The 19,333-nt window shown below is 40.7% G+C and overlaps 1 protein-coding gene across 1 annotated transcript; it reads left to right on the forward strand.

Annotated features, from left to right (window-relative positions):
• The first annotated feature begins 2,856 nt into the window (after positions 1-2,856).
• Positions 2,857-13,208, forward strand: EPCAM (epithelial cell adhesion molecule). Its single transcript, XM_052649494.1, has 9 exons — positions 2,857-2,932; positions 5,496-5,603; positions 5,886-6,126; positions 6,978-7,043; positions 8,056-8,119; positions 9,277-9,378; positions 10,237-10,437; positions 12,105-12,149; positions 13,167-13,208. The coding sequence occupies exons 1-9, from the start codon at positions 2,857-2,859 to the stop codon at positions 13,206-13,208; spliced, it is 945 nt and encodes a 314-aa protein (XP_052505454.1).
• Positions 13,209-19,333: the final 6,125 nt, after the last annotated feature.

A 19,333-nucleotide genomic window follows, 5' to 3' on the forward strand; every position in this document is an offset into this window, starting at 1 on the left:
TTTTAAGAATTAATAGCCCTTTATAGCAAATATCTACACATTACACTTTCCTCTAGCTCAGCAGTCCTCAACCTCTTTGGCACCAGACACTGGTTTCATGAAAGACAACTTTTCCACCGACAGGGGTGGGGGTGTAGTTTTGCGATGATTCAAGGGCATTACATTTATTTTGCACTTTATTTCTATTATTATTACATCAGCTCCACCTTAGATTACCTGGCATGAGATCCTGGAGCTTGGAGACCCCTGCACTAGCCATCTACAAGGAAAACATTCATCCCATTTTAGGTTTCATTAAATTTTACACACACACATACACTCTAAAATCTCTGTGAAGAAACTGTACTATAGAATATTGAGTATAAAATGAGTAATTCTCTTAAACAGCACCCTTGTTTTTAAAGAACAGGATACTGACTTTTCTCCAAAACTATACTTATTGTTCTTTTTTATTTCAAGGGAAAGTCACAACCCAAATCCCTATCATGGCAATATTTTGCACTACCCATTATATCTTTCTTAACCAGTTTCTTTTTCTATCCATTGTCTTTGACTTTGGTTTTTTACTTGGATTCTTAACTGATGGGCTGAGTTTTGTCAGAAAAGTTTAGATACAAATTTTAAGTCATATTTTTCTTAGTCAAATATTAGATATCAAACTGACTATTGTGAAAATTAAAAAGCAACACCTGTAAAACTTAAGAATAATTTACAGAGTATACTTGTGTATTAAACTATTAAGAAATGTTCTTAAATACAGCACTGAAGCTACAAAAGATTCACAAAGTATAAAATGAGAGCAATTTTGAGCAGTGACAAACTGAGAATGAGTTAAGAGCCATAAAAAGAAACAATATCTTGGATGTATATTCAAATACTACAAGTCAGATTACTGCAGTATTTTGTCATTTATTTAATAGTCATGTATACTCAATTCACTTTAATGAAATGAACATTTAATAAAGAGCTGTCAAGCTTTTAAAAGATTTGATTTTTCTGGATTAGGTAGATAACAGATTCAAACTTGGCAATGGAATATTTTGCAAACAAAGCCACAATAACCAGTTATTCTTGGGAAAAGTGTGTGCAGTTTGGAGGCTGGCGGTGTGTAACTTCCTGAAACAGCCCAAATGCAGAAGATAACAAAAATCTGGTTGATAGTTGTTCCTGATTTGATAGTAATAGTCTTTTCATTTGAAGAAATTTTTGAAAAGATCACAAAGTTCCAGAACTCAGGTCTAGTTCAGATTTTCAGATTTAAAACACTGATAGGATTTCCTTAGGATGGCAATGATCAAATAATTAAATAACTTAATGTCCCAGTAAAATTCACATTATATTGGTATTTACTTCAACAATGTAATTATTCACATTAGGAAAGTTAGGAGAGTTGTTGTTTAGTCCCTAAGCCTTGTCCAACTCTTTTGTGACCCTAAGGAGTGTAGCCCACCAGGTTCACAACACACTCAAATTATTGCTCGATAAAAGCATAATCCATGATTTTATATATATTTGTAAAAATTAATCAAAATTAGTGGACTCTTTAAATTGCCTTTTCACTTTTCCTCTTTTGAACTCTTCGATAATTTAAGATGGAAAAAAAGACTTAAAAATAGGTCATAATGATATTGCAGCTAACAAAAATAACATTAAATACACTTAATACTTTAATAGTTTTTAAAAGTTTCACGTGACAACAACTATTGTGAGTGTAACAACAGCTTGTTGTAATTTGAATTCATTAGGGCTGAAATAATTGTCCTTTGTTTCTACTTCTCTATATTTTTGAAATACTTACCAGCATTGTTCTCTAATATTAATCAACTCAGATAATTTCAGTTTCCAGCATTCCCCTCTATGGGAACACCTTCTCTTAAAACTTCAAATGCTAAAAAAGGCTTATAAGAAATGGAAAAGACATTGAGAATAATTATAAGGAACACGAGTTTGTCATCCTGAGAGCTAGGGAGATTTGTTTTTCTTTTTTTCGTTTCCCAGGCCTACAACTGAACCGCCAGGTAAAGTCAGAGGTCTTTTTAGGGAGGTTGGGAGGGCTCTCCCGCTTCTCTTTGTATTCCATTTTGCCGTCCACCTTCCTCCTCCCTGCCCCCTCACTCTTTCCTCCAGACCCCGTTTCTTCGAGCTTTCAGAGTGGTGCTCTCACTGGTGAAAAAGAAGGGTCAGGATTTTCCAACTCTCCCCAGGGTCCCACCCTTCCCACCTCACCGGCCGCCGCGGGAGGAGGCCGCCGCGGGAGGAGGCCGCCGCGGGAGGAGGCCGCCGCGGGAGGAGGCCGCCGCGGGAGGAGGCCGCCGCGGGAGGAGGCCGCCGCGGGAGGAGGCCGCCGCGGGAGGAGGCCGCCGCGGGAGGAGGCCGCCGCGGGAGGAGGCCGCCGCGGGAGGAGGCCCCCGGAGGCGGCGGGGACCGGGCGGACCGGGCGCACACCTGGGAAGAGGGTGGTATCCCAACGGCCGCGTCCCGGGTGGGGGAGGGGAGGGGATCCTGTTCCCTGCCCCCGCCCCCCGGCGGTGACAACGCGGAGAACCCGCCGGCGGAGGTGAGCCGCCGCGGGCAGAGACCGGGGCGGGGCCGGGGGCGGGGCCGCCAGGTCGAGCAGGTCTGCTCCGCTCTACCGCGCGCCCAAATCGCGCAGTCCGTCGGCCAGCTAGCTAGGGTCGTCTGACCCCCGAACACCTCGCTGCAGTCCTCTCGACGCGGACCCGCGCGTCCCACGCCTCACGCCGTCCGGCCGGCCAGTGGCTTGCGACGACCTACTCTGTCCGCTCGTCCTCGCGGCAGCCCTCGACCCGCCTGGCGCCCTCGCGCTCTAGCGCCCTGGTCCTCGGCGCGCGCAGCATGGCGCCCCGCCAGGTCCTCGCTTTCGGGCTCCTGGTCGCCGCGGCGACGGCGGCGGTGGCCGCTGCCCAGGAAGGTGAGGAGCGGAGTCGTGGGGATAGGAGGACCGGGGGGCGGGGCGGGGGTGGTGGCGGTCCTCGGTGCCCTAGATGGAGACTGCGGGGAAGGGGCCGCGCTTTCCCGCCTGGAGATGGACGGCGCGGGGCTGCCCAGGCCCCCTGGGGGTGGGAGGTGGCGGGAAGGCGCCCGCTCGCGCGGCGGGAGGGAGCAGCCTCGCTTGGCGCTCTGCTCGCCTCTCTGGGAAAATGGCCCAGGGCCGGGGCGGAGGGACCGGTAGGGAACTGAGCGGCCGCGTTCGCCGCCGCCTCGGCGCGCCCACCTCCTCCGGCCCCTGCGCACTTGAGGTTTTGTCGAGGCGGAAACCTGCCCGGGCCGGGAGGGGACTCTGCCACGGCGGCCTTCGGCCCCGCCCCTCCCCGGGCACCTGCGGCCCCGCCCCTCCCCGGGCACCTGCGGCGGGCCCCGGATGTGTCTCAGGCGGGGGCCGGTGACTGCGGCGAGGCCTCAGGGGCCGCTATGCACCTGTGCGGGGCGGGGTGGGGGGGGAGGCGGGGAGGCGGGGGACGGGGCGTCCTCCCGGGCCTTGATTACCCGGTGTATGGATATTTTCTCTTTAAGGATTCTATCAGTAATGCCAAGTTTATTGTAGCAAATCCAGCTATATCGGTAATCGTAAAGAGTTAAAACAATAATGCCACCATTTTAAAAGAATCCTGTAATTAATAATTAGATATATTTTTCTTTCAGACTTTGCTCTAAACATTACCCTAAACCTAGTTTTAGGTCTTGATCCCTCCGTCCTCACCCCCCACATAGTATTCAATTTTCCCTCTCCTTTAGTCTTGAAAAACGCGATTAAAATGATATAAAACAATCTATAGCCGGGAAGGTCGCATCATTATCCTAATCTTGGACGTATAATTTGATTCCAGGTTTTCTTACTCTGGAATAAACATCTTGGCCGCCATCTCTTGATTTATTTGTAAGGTGGTGGCTAGCAGTGAGGTGTCGTTTAACCAGATTTCTGGAGAGGCTTTTATTTTTATAGTCTCACCGACAGGGTTCGGCCTAATTCATTATACTTTCAAAATAATGCAGTTTAATCAACTCATGTTATTTCAAGTTCAGTCTGAGACTAAATACTTGATTTTGAATTGCTTTATAGTGGGAATTCTCTGGCGGTCCAGCGATTAAGACTCAATGCTTCCACTGCAGAAGGCTCTGGGTAGGACCTCTAGGTTGGGGAACTAAGATTCCACATGCCCTGCGGCAGGACCAAAACAAATTGCTTTAAAGTGATAACAGCTGCTGTAGGAGTATGTTCAGAAAGTGTGTGCCTGATTGTCGTTTTAAAATTTCACGATGTTTAGGCATAACTTTCTGAATATTGAGCTTTAAGCCAACTTTTTCACTCTCCTTTTTCTGGCGTGCTGCAATTCATGGGGTCGCAGAGTCGGACACGACTGAATGGAACTGAACTGAGGCATAACTTTGTTCTCTGAGCAGGTATATAGCATAGTGCAGTGTAAGATTTTTAACTCCTTGAGGACAGCCACTAGACTTTCTGTGACCCCAATACTGAGTTTAATGATGGACAGATTTTATAGGTGGTTCATATTGATTATAATTTAAGCAGGGAAAATTAAAGACAACTTGAGATATGAAGTTTCAATATATCAGTTCTTCAGCCTGTTAGTGTTTGCCTATAATCTCACACTCTCTTATCTAGACTAATAAAAGAAATTAAATGGCCTTGTCAGTTTGAAGTTAAAATGAGCTTTTGAAATAGTCATAAATATTAAACTGACATCCAGGATGGGCTGCTTAATAGCACTTTCAAAATCAGATACTAGGATTTAATTTAGTTAGGAAAGAGGTACCTCCCAATTCAATTGAAAATATAATTTTTCCAAGACACAAAATTGTCCAGGGATTGAGTACGTTTCCATTAAGTCTCAGAAGTATCTTTTATTAATTAAAGGGTGGGAAGAGGGAAGTAATGTGAGTTATTCATAGATCCTAGAATTGGCATTTTAAACTTAATTTTTACTTTATATTGGGATCTAGTTGATTTATAACATACTAGTTTCAGGTATATAGCAAAGTGGTTCAGTTATACAGGTACATATATCCATTTTTTCAGATTCTTTTCTCATATAGGTTATCAAAAAATACTGAGTAGAGTTCCTGTGCTATACAGTAGGCCCTTATTGATTATTTTAAATATAGTAGTGTGTTGTTGATTTTGAGGAAGAGTCATGACCAGCAGGCGAGTGTTTAGCAGGACAGGAGGGAAGAAGCTGAGTCTGGGAGTATCATGAAGGCAAAGCCGAATCTGGTGTTTGGAGGGTTTGTTCTTGGTTTAAAAAAGAAAAGTAGGAAAGCATGCAAATTAGACTGCCTGTTTAGCATTGTGTCAGCCACTTCAATTGTAGCTGAAATGTTAAACATTCAGGACCACTCTTCAGGCTGTGTGTCCTGTAACTTGGGGATTATTGTCAGAACATAACTTAGCTGATTCAACATCAGAGTTGATAGTTGCATCCTCATTTTTAAAGTGGATTTTTTCCCCCCACCAGGATGTGTGTGTGAAAACTACAAACTGACCACAAACTGCTCTGTGAACGCGCTCGGTCAGTGCCAGTGTACTTCAGTTGGTACTCACCATTCCGTCATTTGCACAAAATGTGAGTAGAATATCCTCATTGCCTTTAAGTTTTATTTGATTTATACTTCTTTAATTGATATGTCTTGAGGTGGAAGTGTTTAATTGGCTCAAATCTGAATCATGCTATTTTGTCAACATTGTCTCATCTTTGAAGTTTCTTACAATTTAGAAAGTGAACATGAAAACTTATAAAATATATCTGTAATAATCTTTGGCCCTAGGGATTTGGAGTGAATTAAATTTTTTCTTTAAACACAAAATTGCAGTTATTTTTCAGTTTGGGATGATACTTTCCTTTCAGTGGCTACTAAATGCTTGGTGATGAAGGCAGAAATGAGTCGCTCAAAGTCCGGGAGAAGAGGGAAACCAGAGGGCGCCATCCAGAATAATGACGGGCTCTATGATCCCGAGTGTGACGACAAAGGGCTCTTTAAAGCCAAGCAGTGCAACGGCACCTCCACGTGCTGGTGTGTGAACACTGCTGGGGTCAGAAGAACTGATAAGGACAGTGAAATCTCCTGCTCCGAGCCAGTGAGGACCTAGTGAGTTGGGCTGCCTCTATATTACTTGTTTTCATGCTTTTTGAATTCATTTAATTAAATGTACTTTTGAATATGTAACGTGATTTTGTGATTTAGAATTCAAAAGATAGAAAAGAGTGGACAGTGACAATCCCATCTCAATCCTATCCCATCTCAACCCCCTAGTTGCTCAGTTTACTTGTGTAGAATTCATGTCACATGCCATAACCTTCCAGAGATCTTCTGTGAATTTACTAGCAATGTATTATATCTTATTTTTAAATGTTTTTCCTTTTGCTTATATATTTTTACTTAACACTGTTCAGCATTTTAAAGTCGGATTGGTGTTCAGTGTACATGAACAATTTAAACTACTCATATATTTGCTTATTTATTGTATTTTAAAGTGAGTATGGTTGTTTTAGGGATTATGTAATGAAGAGGAATGGAAACACACTCCAGCTAGTTTAAGCCAAAAAGATTTTATTGGGAGAGACTGAGACTGGAAAGTTACCCTAGCCAAGGCAGGCACTCTCTCCACTTCTGTCTTCTGGAGGCCTGTGGCCACTGTTCTGTTTTCTCTCAGTGCCTTTTTGTCTTTTCACTTGAATGTGGCCCAACATGATCAGCTAAGCCTTGGCTTTACGTGATCTTGACTGTGGTGGCCAGAAGGTCTATGTTAGAATGGCTGAGTTCTTTATAGACAATGTCTGAGGGCCAGGGAAGAAATGAAGGGCATGTCTATAGTATAGATCCTTTTTCTGTTAATTTCCTTGTAATTCCATGTGGGAATTTTGGTATTAGCTTATTAAGAAAATAATATAAAAGGCAGAGTTGTTATGTTTAATCAATTCTGTCTCTTTACTTTATAGCTGGATCATCATTGAACTAAAACACAAAACAAGGGAAAAACCTTATGATCTTCAAAGTTTGCAGTCGTAAGTGCTATTAAATGCATTATATTTGTACAGTTGATACTCAGATCTTCCATCTTACACCGTTAGATAAAGTCTCATTACTTTTTCATATTTCTGAAACATAGGATAATATAAATAGTATTTTTTAACTTTAAAAGATAGAGGTATAAGAATTGTACAGATTCTTACACAGTAACCTTTGCTCAGATTCACCAGTGAAGATTTTGCCATATTTTATGAGTATGCATGTGTGTGTGTACTTTCTGTATCGATCTGTGTATAAATATTATTTCTGCAGAACCATTTGAGAGCAAATTCTAGATAATATGTATCCTGGTCCCTAAATACTATAGTGTATCTTTTCCTAGAAAAAAAAAGGCATTCTCTGACATAATCACTGTACAGTTATCAAATTCAGGAAATTTAACATTAAGTCACATTGTTCCAGTTTTCCCAATATTTTTTGTGGCAAATTTTTCCCTTCTAACTCAGAACCCAGTCTATGATCATGCATTTAGTTGCTAGGATCGTTCAGTCTTTTTAAATATGGAACACTGCTTTGGCCTTTGTGTTTCCAGTAAAACTGAAAATTTTAATATTCAAATTATAAACCATGACATTGATATTTTTGAAGAGTATGGCCAAATTATTTTATAGACTGTCCTTCAATTTTGGATTGGTCTCATGTTTCCTCATAATTAAATACAAGTAATGCATTTTTGACAAAAAAACTACTTACAATGATCTTGTGTCCCTCTCAGTACTTCACACTGGGAGGCACACAAGGTCAGCTTGTGCCTTCACTAGTGATGTTAACTGTGGTCGGGGTCCATGAGGTTTCTCCTCTGTGGAGTTACCATTTTTCTCTTTGTAATTAATGTAATCTGTGAGCACGTACTTGGATACTGTGTAAATGTCCTGTTTCTATTAAAACTAGAACTCAACAGTTTTTGCATCATTGTGAATTATTTTTGGAATATGGATTATTTTGATGATAGTTGCAAAATGGCATAATTTTTTTTTCTATTTACAGTGCACTCAAGGAGGTAATCACAAATCGTTATCAACTGGATCCAAAATATATCACAAATATTCTGGTGAGATTTTTTTTGTTTTGAAGCAGATGGGCTTTAACAGAAAGTTGGTTGGACAGTCTGGTTAGGGTATGATTTTTGATAGTGGTTGAACTGTATTTGAATAACACTGTAAGCCCTGGGCTCTTATCTAAAGAATCCCGTTATTGCTTTTCTTCCATACTCTTGTAAAACCTCAGTTTACCCTTACAGAAAAGGTAGTGTCTCTTAGTTTCCCCAGCACATGCCAGTCTTTTTACCTTGGAAAATCTCTCTGGTTGCTTCTGGCAATATTTACTTTTGTTGTTATTGTTGTTCAGTTGCTCAGTTGTGTCTGATTCTCTGCGACCCCATGGATTGCAGCAGGCCAGGCTTCCCTGTCCTTCATTATTGACTGGAGTCTGCTCACACTCATGTCTGCTGAGTCAGTGATGCCATCCAGCCATCTCATCCTCTGTCACCCCCTTCTCCTGCCCTCAATCTTTCCTAGCATCAGGGTCTTCTCCAGTGAGTCGTTCTTCACATCAGGTGGCCAAAGTATTGGAGCTTCAGCTTCAGCATCAGTCCTTGCAGTGAATATTCAGGGCTGATTTCCTTTAGGAGTGACTAATTGCTTTAGGATTGACTACTTACTTTAGGATGCTACTTAGTCCTGTTGTCTTTGGTTTCAGGAGCTAGTCTTTAACCAGTTAGCCCTTCCTTAACTCTTTCAACTCTACTTGAAAAATGCTCGAATAGTGTGATGGAATTCTTTCAAGGCAAAAAATTGATATCATTTTTTAAAAGACTTTTTGGTAGGGATATGTTTTTTTCCTTCCTAAAAGCAGAACATGGTAAATGCTTTTGGATTGCATTTCTTTAGCATTTTAGTAAATGAGCTACTTTAATATGTTGTTCAAAATCTTTTCAGGAAAAGAAAATTCTCTTTTGAAAAAAAAACTATAATTATCTTTGTTTGCATTGCTATTTTATTCTATCCCTTGGATTGATTTAAAACCTTCCAAAGATTTTGATGTTATTGTTAATGATAAACCAAATTATCCACTAATGACAAGAAACACCAGCGTATGCAGGTTACAGACAGTCAAACACTGAATATTCTGATTGTTGAACAATGATATATTCATACAGTTTTTGTTATAGTAAGATTAATTTGTATTTTTTACTCCCCGCCCCGCCAGTATGAGAATGATGTTATCACTATTGATCTGGTACAAAATTCTTCTCAGAAAACTCAGAATGATGTGGATATTGCTGATGTGGCTTATTATTTTGAAAAAGATGTGAGTATAATCTTTATTTTATCCCTGTTTTAGAAATGCCTTTCATCTATTTCTCTACTTTTAGATCAACCATTATGAATAAATCTTCTCCAAGTGGTTCTCATGTGGCAATTAACTTTGTCCTCCTTTTTGTTCACATGCACCTTTCTTATACACTTTTTTACTTGTTCGTATATTTATGCCTTTTTATCAAACTGTTATGCCTAGAATATCTTCTCTCTTACGATTCTTGTTACCTCTTTGGCAGTTATATAGCTTGTGAGTCGTCTTCCCTACTATAATTTCTATGAACAAGAGATTCTGTAAAAATTGCTGTTTAACTGGTGGGATTAAAATGTGTGTTTAAACTTTAATATACTAAAGTGAGCTATTTTCTGATGAAATTTGGGATTCACTTTAAAATAACCAGGCTAGGGAATTACCTGGCCATCCAGTGGTTAGGACTCTGTGCTTTCACTGCCAAGAGCCCAAGTTCAATCTCTGGTCATGGAGCTAAGATCTCATAAACTGTCCAGTGTAGCCAAGAAAACCAAAAAAGTACTCAGGCCAAGGGGAGGCTAGGGGGTTGGGAGAGAAGGAAGAATAGATAAAATTGGCTCTGTTTATATATTATTGAAACTGAGTAATAGGTATATGGACCTCATTATACTATAATTTTTACTTTTATATATGTTTGGAAATTTCCTGTCATAAAATTTTGTTTTTTGTTTTGTTTTTTTAATTTCAATGGGTGAGACTGTTATCACCAAAACCATAAAGATTCTTGGCAGCAGTTCTTTTGGTACATAATTGGCACATAATTCATGGCTGTGGTAGGTTTTTCTTAACTATTTTAAATTGCTTTTCTCCTCAATATAGGTTAAAGATGAATCCTTGTTCCATTCCAAAAGGATGGACCTGAAAGTAAATGGGGAACTACTGGATCTGGATCCTGGTCGAACTTCAATTTACTATGTTGATGAGAAACCACCTGAATTTTCCATGCAGGGTCTACAAGCTGGTATTATTGCCGTCATTGTGGTTGTGGTAGTAGCAGTTATTGCTGGAATCATTGTGCTGGTGAGTTTGGAACAAGTAAAATTTCATTTAAGGATCTTTTCTTTCAAGAAATGGTGATAATATGAAAGAGCCTCAACCATGTTCAAAATAAGTTAATGAAACAAAATCTTCATTTGTGTACTCCTTTATGCTGAATGAATTTCTGGCCCCTTTTGGTAAAATAGTCAGCCTTATGAAGCAAGAAAGGATGCTGATCTGAGAAAAGCTTGTAGCTGAGCCCTTCACAGGTCGGTTATGTTGCCAGTGAGTAGCCAGTGGCCTTTAGGTGTCCTCACTGCACACAGGAGTACAATTTAACACTCTTGCCAGGTTAAGTGCCAAATAGTCTGAATTTCCAAACCACTCAGTGAGATGAAACTGCATTTCACTGAACACACTGTGGACACATGTTAACACTGAAACACAATGTTAGCATAAAAAAGAGTTAAAAGAGATAAACATGAAGCCACAGTTTAAATAAAATAGTAAATTGAACTTAGCAGTGCTTCAGAAGAAGACCATATCACCTGAGGAAGCAGGGTTTGTTGTAGATACGTAAGGAAATCTTACCAATGTGACAGAATAAAGACATAGATTTGAGGGTATACGACAGCTTACAGTTTTTTGCTATCCATCTGGAAGAAAACAAAAGATGGATTCCTATTTCACCCCACCAGAGCTGGCCACATTGCTCAGCTGTGTGTGAATAGCACCTTCTGAAGCACAGCAGCACAAAAGGAGTGGGCCAGTTCACTCGTGTTCAAACACAAATTCTGGATGGGTTATAGTTCAAAATGTTAAAGAGTAAAATAAGTCTCAAAATTAATTTATGAAATGTTTGTACAACCTTGTAGTAAAAGAAACCAAGTAAGGTGGGAAATCTGGAGTCCATGAAGGAAGTCATATATTTGACTTCATTGAAATTAAGTATTTTATTTGGCAGAGATGCTGTAAAGTGAAAAAAAAAAATGTATATCAATGATAGGCTCAGGGAAAATATTCACTATGAATAAAACAAACAAAGGTTATTATGCATAATATATAAAGAGTTCTTACAAACTGATGAAACTAAAGAAAGAAATGGTAATAGGTGTGAGTAGACAATTTACAGAAAAGGAATTCCAGACAGCAAATAAATACATGAAAGGTTGATCATAGGAATCTAATTGTCCTACAGAAATAAAAGCACAAGTAATAAGGAAGCATGGTCAAGGTCATGTATTTTGTTGCTAGTAAGGATGAATCTGGAAACAGCCTCAGTATACATCCAGGGGAGAATGGATAAGTAAACTCTGGGGCATCCATGCTGTGGAATAAAATGGCTACTGAAGAGAAAGAGTTCTATCCATAGCTTTTGATCTGGAAGAATTCCTGTGATGTGGATACAGGCTTTGTAAAGAGGGAAATTATATTGCATGGTCCCATTTTTAGACCCCCAAAACTTACATGCATACATGTTATATTTGTATTAGGACGGAACAAGATGTGGAAGAATGAACACTAGGCTGTTAAATTTCACTGAAGATTGTTCATTGTTTTCTTGATGCATTTAAAACCGATATCTATGGATTTTAAAATTAAATTTGTTCAGATCAGAATTGTGTTCATTAAAAGTATGTATGTCAATTTAGACTAACTTTTTGTTTGGGTAGCAGTCCTCAAATAGTAATCATTTTTCTTCCACTTAGGTTGTGTCCAGAAAGAAAAGCATGACAAAGTATGAGAAAGCTGAGGTAAGTGGGTTATTTAATTAAAAGGCCCTTGTTTAATTTCTTATTCCTCATAATCACTATACCTTCTAGACACTAATGGATCTCAACTACACTTGAGTCCCTACAGTGTAGACCTTAGGATCTTAGGGAGAGTCTCACAGATTATATTGAATTCTGACCACTTAATAGCTGGGTGAGTTGTTTAACTTCCTTTAAGCCTCCGTGTTTCCTTTATCTGTAAGATGGGATGATAGTACAGACCCTTTGTAAGGATTAAATAGAGTGATCTGTATAAAGTGTCAATCCCACGCTTGCCACACAGCGAGATGTTTGCCATCTGGAGTAGTTGTCATTACCTTGTCTTGGTTCTGTCTACAATTAATTTTGCAACCTGAGACAAAAATCATTTAATTTTAAAGTTCAATTCCCTCACCCATAAAAAAGACTGATAATAGAAAATGGTTCTTCCTTAAATATTTAGCTTACCTTCTACTTCTGTCTGACTGGCCATCTTATCACTAAAAAACAATTTGGGGACTTCCTTGATGGCTCAGTGGTAAAGAATCTGCCTGCCAATGCAGGATACACGAGTTCAATCCCTGATCCAGAAAGATCCCACATGCCGCAGAGCAACTAAGCCCATGTGCCTCAACTTTTAAGCCTGTGCCCTGGAGCCCGGGGACCCCAACTACTGAAGCCCTGGAGCCCTAGAGCTTGTACTCTGCAGCAAGAGAAGCTACTGCAGTGAGAAGCTCGGGCACTGAAACTAGAGAGTAAGCCCTGTTCTCCACAACCAGAGAAAGACCCGGCACAGCCAAAAATACATAAATAACTAAAGTTCTTAAAAAAAAAAAAAAAAAAGCAATTTGGATCATGTATTCAATGTATATTTCCTTGTAGTACACTTTTAAAAAAAATTTAAATGTCATAAATGTGGAAGAGAATTTTCTTGCTTTTTGTTTTTTAAGCTATTTTCAGAATGAACAAAAAATTGAAAAATTATTAAAATTTTTTTTCTCTTTTCCCCTCTTATTTCAGATAAAGGAGATGGGTGAGATGCATAGGGAACTCAATGCATAACACTAGTTTGAAGAATAACTACAAGAAGGGAAATTAGTAAACAGACTCAGATTATAAACATGCGCATGGGGCAAAGAGAAGATTTTTGAAGACCACTGTTGTGTTGTTAGTTAACCTCATATGTTTGTACTAGTTAAACCTGTACTCAAAATATAAACAGTTTGAAATTGACTTTACCAATCTTAAAATTTGACTACAAGTGTCCTATAGATACAGATCTAAAACCCAGAATTTGGACTGATAGTTTGAATTATTTATGCCTAACATTGAAGGGCATGCATTAAATATGCTTCCACAGTAGTGTGAATGACTACTGTCTTGTCCATTTGTGATTAAATAGCTGCTTTCCTACTTACTTTGAGTCTTGTACATATAACTTTTTTTATGAACTATGAAATAAACATTAAAAAGTTTCTTAACTTTTGAATCACACTGAATCAAATTTCATAGTATACACATAAGATAATAGGTTAAGAAATGCTCTCAATGCTAGCTACAAATTAGAATTTGCATGAGTCCTTATAATCACGGATGTGTGCTTGTATGTGTGCTAAGTGGGTTGGCATTTCCTCCTCCAGATAATCATGTATACTCAATGTAAAATTTATAATGTAATGTATAACTTCTACACAGAAAAAACAAGCAATTTTATTCTGAATCCATCTAAGATTCTATTTCAGACAAAGTGGCATTTTGGCAGACTAATACCTTAAGGCTGCATTGATGGACAGTGTTGTGGAACGTGAATTCCATGTTTGGTTGTATTAGAAGCACCAGTTTTTCAATGGAATAATTATGGTACAAACACATTTTATATGAAGTTAAAGTATCCTGAAATATTTTGCTTTTTGATAAGAAACTTTTGAAAATACTATGAAAATTTTAAAAGCTGTATTTAAGCATTTACCTACGATTTTTATCCCTTCCGTAGTAGGCAGAATTCTAGGATGGCCCCTAAGATTTCTTACCCATGATATATATGCTCTATAGAATTCCTTCCCTTGGAGTGTGGGCAGGATCTGTGATATGATAAGGTGATAACTCCCGAGATTCAGTTACATGGCAAAGGCAAAGGGATTTTCCAGATGCAGTTATGATCCCTCTTCACTTGACTCAAAAGGGAGATTACAAAAGAGTGCCTAAAAGTAGGAGACAAAAAGCGGAAGTAGATGTACTTTCTTGTTAACTGTAAAGCAGACTGCCATGTTTTGGAGAGAGTCGAGTATCAGGAAATGGCTGGGCAACCGTGGCTGCTGAGGGCCTCAGTCGCTCAACCATGGAAGTGAATTCTCAAATGAGCTCAGAAGAGGACTACGGGTCTTGATGAGATTGCACCCTGGTGACATTTTCACTGCAGTCTTGAGACCCTGATGAAAACACACTATGCTTGGACTCCTCTTTCTCAGAAAGTGAAGTGATAAATGTTTATTAAGATGCTAAATTTGTCATAATTTGTTATGCAGCAACAAAAATCAGTCCTCGAAAGTAATGAGAACTTTAAAGACAAATATGAAAATGGTAGATAAAAGGAACAGCCATTACCCTAGCTCTGAGACAGCACCCAGAGAAGAAACCGTATACACCCTGGGCTGGAGTTCAGACCTGGGAGAGGGCTGACGAAGAGACCTGTGGCTCGATCAAGAGCAGAGAAGTCCCTGTGGTGCTGCACTGGCAGAACTTGTTGAAAATCTTTTGGAATTTACTGGAAAAATTTGCCCTCAAGAACAGGAGTCATCAAACTACAGCCTGCAGCCTGGTCTATCACTTGTTTTCAAAACTGGGAGCTAGAAGGTTTTTGCAGTTTTAACTGGTTGAAGAAAAATGGAAAGGATATTTCACTATATGTAAAATAGTGTAAAATATTACACGGAATAAAAATTTCAGTGTCCACTAAGTTACTGGAGCACTGCTACACTCACTTGTTCATGTGTTGAGTGTGGCTGTTTTTCACTACAAGGGCAGCTAATTGTGACAGACTGACCTAATGGGAAGTAAAGCCTCACTACTCTGGCCCTTTACAGAAGTTTGTTGACCCCTGTTCTAGGGTGCTAAGGGAAAGATCTGACACCTAAGGCACTGTACAAAGCTGTCTTTTACAGTTGGGGTGGTGCTCAGGGAAGCTGCCATCAGCTGCCCAGGGCTGCAGAATCCCTGGGTGCTGCCACAGCTGGGCACTGGGGGGAAGTGGCGGGTGCCACAAGGGAAACAATACCCTTTCCTCTTGCAGTGTTGCTCCAGCGCCCTCTTCTGACAAAGCTTCAGAGCAGGCACAAAAGGCGAATTGAGCTTGTTCAGTTGCTAAGTCATGTCCAACTCTTTTGCAACCCCATGGACTGTAGCCCACCAAGCTCCTCTGTCCATGGGATTTCCCAGGCAAGAATGCTGGAGTGGGTTGCCATTTCCTTCTCCAGGGGATCTTCCCGACTCAGGGATGGATCCCAGGTCTCTTGTATCACCTGCATTGGCAGGCAGATTCTTTTCCACTTGTGCCACTTGGAGTGCCCAATGACCTCATCACCTTCCTACAAAAACTTTTAGTGCATCACTTATATCCTCAGAATCAGTTAGTGACATTGTCACCATGTAACAAGTCCTAAATTCTTTTCTCTCTCTTACCGTCTCCATCGTTTTGGTCATCAGTCCCTGAGATTCTCCCTCAGGAATAAGTCTACCTCTAGTCTACCTTCCCTTAACACATTTATACTGAACTCTTTGCCACCAGCCTATTCCCTCTCTAGCCCAGATCAGTGGCTCAGATGGTGAAGAGTCTGCCTGCAATGCAGGAGACCCAGATTTGATCCCTGGGTCAGGAATATCCCCCTGGAGAATGGAATGGCAACCCACTCCAGTATTCTTGTCTGGAAGATCACATAGATGGAGGAGCCTGACAGGCCCCAATCCATGGGGTCACAAAGAGTCAGACATGACAGTGACTAACACTTTGCCACCAATCTATTCCCTTTCTAGCCTAAATGCTACATTGCTCCCAGAACAATTTGCCTAAAGTTGATCACAGCATTTTTCTACCCCTTCCTCCTCTAGTCTGTCCTTGCATTGGGTTCTCCTTCCCCTTTTGGCTGCCCAGCATCCCATCCCCTCTTCCATCTGGGGAGAATTCTGTGTATGGTATTGGTGGGAGCCAATTCTTCACCTCCCTCTGCAGAAGTTAAAGAGCAGTGATGTTCCCTCTGCCCTGAGCATCTAGGGCACAGGCATCCCTACCTAGGACTTGAAATCTTGTGACAAAAAGGGAAAACAGTTGAGAAAACTCTCATGGGCAGTGGTGAGGTGAGACCAATGGCATACACCCGAGTGGTCTCTGAATGGCATCCAGTCCTCTAGCTACGGTCTCTCTGCCTGGCCTCCCTTGGTCCCTCCTTTGTCTCCATTTCACAACTTTACCACTTGCCTAGGTGTAATTTTACTTAATATAAAGCTCTCTTCACTCCCAGTCTTTCCTGTGTATTATTCCCAGAACAACACAAACAGTCAAAATATATTTTATTTCCCATTATACTCCAATATATCCAACTTTGCTATATGCAAAATTTTTCTTTCCATTCCTCAAATGTTCCTGTTCCTAGGTCCTTTTATACTTTGCTTGGGCTCGACCATATCTTTTCTCTTTTGTTTTTTAATTGAGGTATAGCTGATATACAATGTTACCTAAGTTTCGGGTGTACCACAGTGATTCACAATTTTTAAAGGTCATAGTCTTAGGTTGTTTCTTACATCTGCAGTATCCTATACTTAGTCAAGGCCCAGCTTAAGATCCCCTTTCATGACGGCTTTCTTAACACTTTAGCCTCAACTCTTTCTACTTCTTTCAACACAAAGGTTAGGATATGCTACCCCCAAATATGCCACTTCTGGTGTAAGAGTTCTTTTTGCCAAAGGCAAATGACAACAGATGCAGAAAAAATTCTTCACCGACCTCTTATGTGCCTGAAATCAGGACATAAATTTCCCTTTGTGAAGGTGCTTCCCCTTGAATCATTCTTTGAACCAGAGATGGAGAGTTGACACTGAGATGAGTTTGCATAACCAGGCCCTGATACAGTAACCCTATCCTCCACTAGTTCTCCTATATATTTCGTGGTTACTTCCTGAAAACGTATCATCTCTGGAAGGACAAATCCTCTCTCCTTTGTTAAAAGAATATATAAGACCTTGAGGATATATATATATATATATACACACAACTGATTATTTGATATTTGCATTTCTGTGAACTGCTGTGCATGGATCAGTTCAGTTCAGTCACTCAGTCGTGTCTGACTCTTTGCGACCCCATGAATTGCAGCACGCCAGGCCTCCCTGTCCATCACCAACTCCCGGAGTTCACTCAGATTCACACCCATCGAGTCAGTGATGCCATCCAGCCATCTCATCCTCTGTCGTCCCCTTCTCCTCCTACCCCCAATCCCTCCCAGCATCAGGGTCTTTTCCAATGAGTCAACTCTTCACATGAGGTGGCCAAAGTACTGGAGTTTCAGCTTTAGCATCATTCCTTCCAAAGAAATCCCAGGGCTGATCTCCTTCCGAATGGACTGGTTGGATCTCCCTGCAGTCCAAGGGACCCTCAAGAGTCTTCTCCAACACCACAGTTCAAAAGCATCAATTCTTCGGTGCTCAGCTTTCTTCACAGTCCAGCTCTCACATCCATACATGACTACTGGAAAAACCATAGCCTTGACTAGACAGACCTTAGTCGGCAAAGTAATGTCTCTGGTTTTGAATATGCGATCTAGGTTGGTCATAACTTTCCTTCCAAGGAGTAAGCGTCTTTTAATTTCATGGCTGCAGTCACCATCTGCAGTGATTTTGGAGCCCCCAAAAAATAAAGTCTGACACTGTTTCCACTGTTTCCCCATCTATTTCCCATGAAGTGATGGGACTGGATGCCATGTATATATTCATAAAAATTGTGCCTTTTCCCCCATTAATCTGTCTATTGTTAGTTTAACTCAAACTCACATTCTCCCAGTCACTGAACTTGAGAGTGAAGAGACAGTTTTCCCTCCTCAATAAACACAACACATTCTGTAGATATAACATAATTTCAGTTATTTCCGATCATCCTAAAACATGCCCCCGCCTGCTAACAATTCCCACTGACCCTGAAGCTGCCATTCCTATCTCTTTTCCTTTTATCAAGCTTCTTAAATAGAAATAGTACATTGTGTTTTCAAACCACAGAGTATCTGTTGCCTCTATCAACCTACCAAAGACCTTTCTGAAAAACAGACTTCTTTAGATTCTTTGTCTACCTTTACATTGGGTTATTTATCTATTATTGAGTTGTAAGATTTCTCTATATATTCTGGATACAAATCCTTTGTCATATATATAATTTCCAAACATTTTTTCAGAAGAAGATACAGAGCACATGAAAAGATCCTCAATATCATTAGTCATTAAGGAAATGAAAATCAAATCCACGATAAGATACCATTCGTGCCCATTAGATGGCTAGAATCAAAAAGACACACAGGAACAAGTGTGGGTGAGGATGTGGTAAAGTTAGAGCCCTTATACATTGCTGAAGAGAATGTAAAATGTTTCAGGCATTTTGGAAAGCAGTTTTGCAATTCCTCAAGATGTTAAACACAGCAGGTTAAACATACGGGTTATAGTTACCAGTTCAGTTCAGCTCAGTTCAGTCGCTCAGTTGTGTCTGACTCTTTGCGAACCCATGAATTGCGGCACGCCAGGCCTCCCTGTCCATCACCAACTCCCGGAGTTCACTCAGATTCACACCCATCGAGTCAGTGATGCCATCTAGCCATCTCATCCTCTGTCGTCCCCTTCTCCTCCTGCTCCCAATCCCTCCCAGCATTAAAGTCTTTTCCAATGAGTCAGCTCTTCACATGAGGTGGCCAAAGTACTGGAGTTTCAGCTTTAGCATCATTCCTTCCAAAGAAATCCCAGGGCTGATCTCCTTCAGAATGGACTGGTTGGATCTCCTTGCAGTCCAAGGGACCCTCAAGAGTCTTCTCCAACACCACAGTTCAAAAGCATCAATTCTTCGGCGCTCAGCCTTCTTCACAGTCCAACTCTCACATCCATACATGACTACTGGAAAAACCACAGCCTTGACTAGACAGACCTTAGTCGGCAAAGTA

The sequence above is a fragment of the Budorcas taxicolor genome, chromosome 11 (assembly GCF_023091745.1).
Source record: "Budorcas taxicolor isolate Tak-1 chromosome 11, Takin1.1, whole genome shotgun sequence".
Classification (NCBI taxonomy): Eukaryota; Metazoa; Chordata; class Mammalia; order Artiodactyla; family Bovidae; genus Budorcas; species Budorcas taxicolor.

Bases quoted from the DNA above. Each gene is read 5' to 3' on its own strand.
- EPCAM (XM_052649494.1), top strand. From the start codon at position 2,857: ATGGCGCCCCGCCAGGTCCTCGCTTTCGGGCTCCTGGTCGCCGCGGCG. The intron at 2,933-5,495 runs GTGAGGAGCGGA...TCCCCCCACCAG, and splicing joins GGTGGCCGCTGCCCAGGAAG to GATGTGTGTGTGAAAACTAC. The intron at 8,120-9,276 runs GTGAGATTTTTT...CCGCCCCGCCAG, and splicing joins AATATATCACAAATATTCTG to TATGAGAATGATGTTATCAC.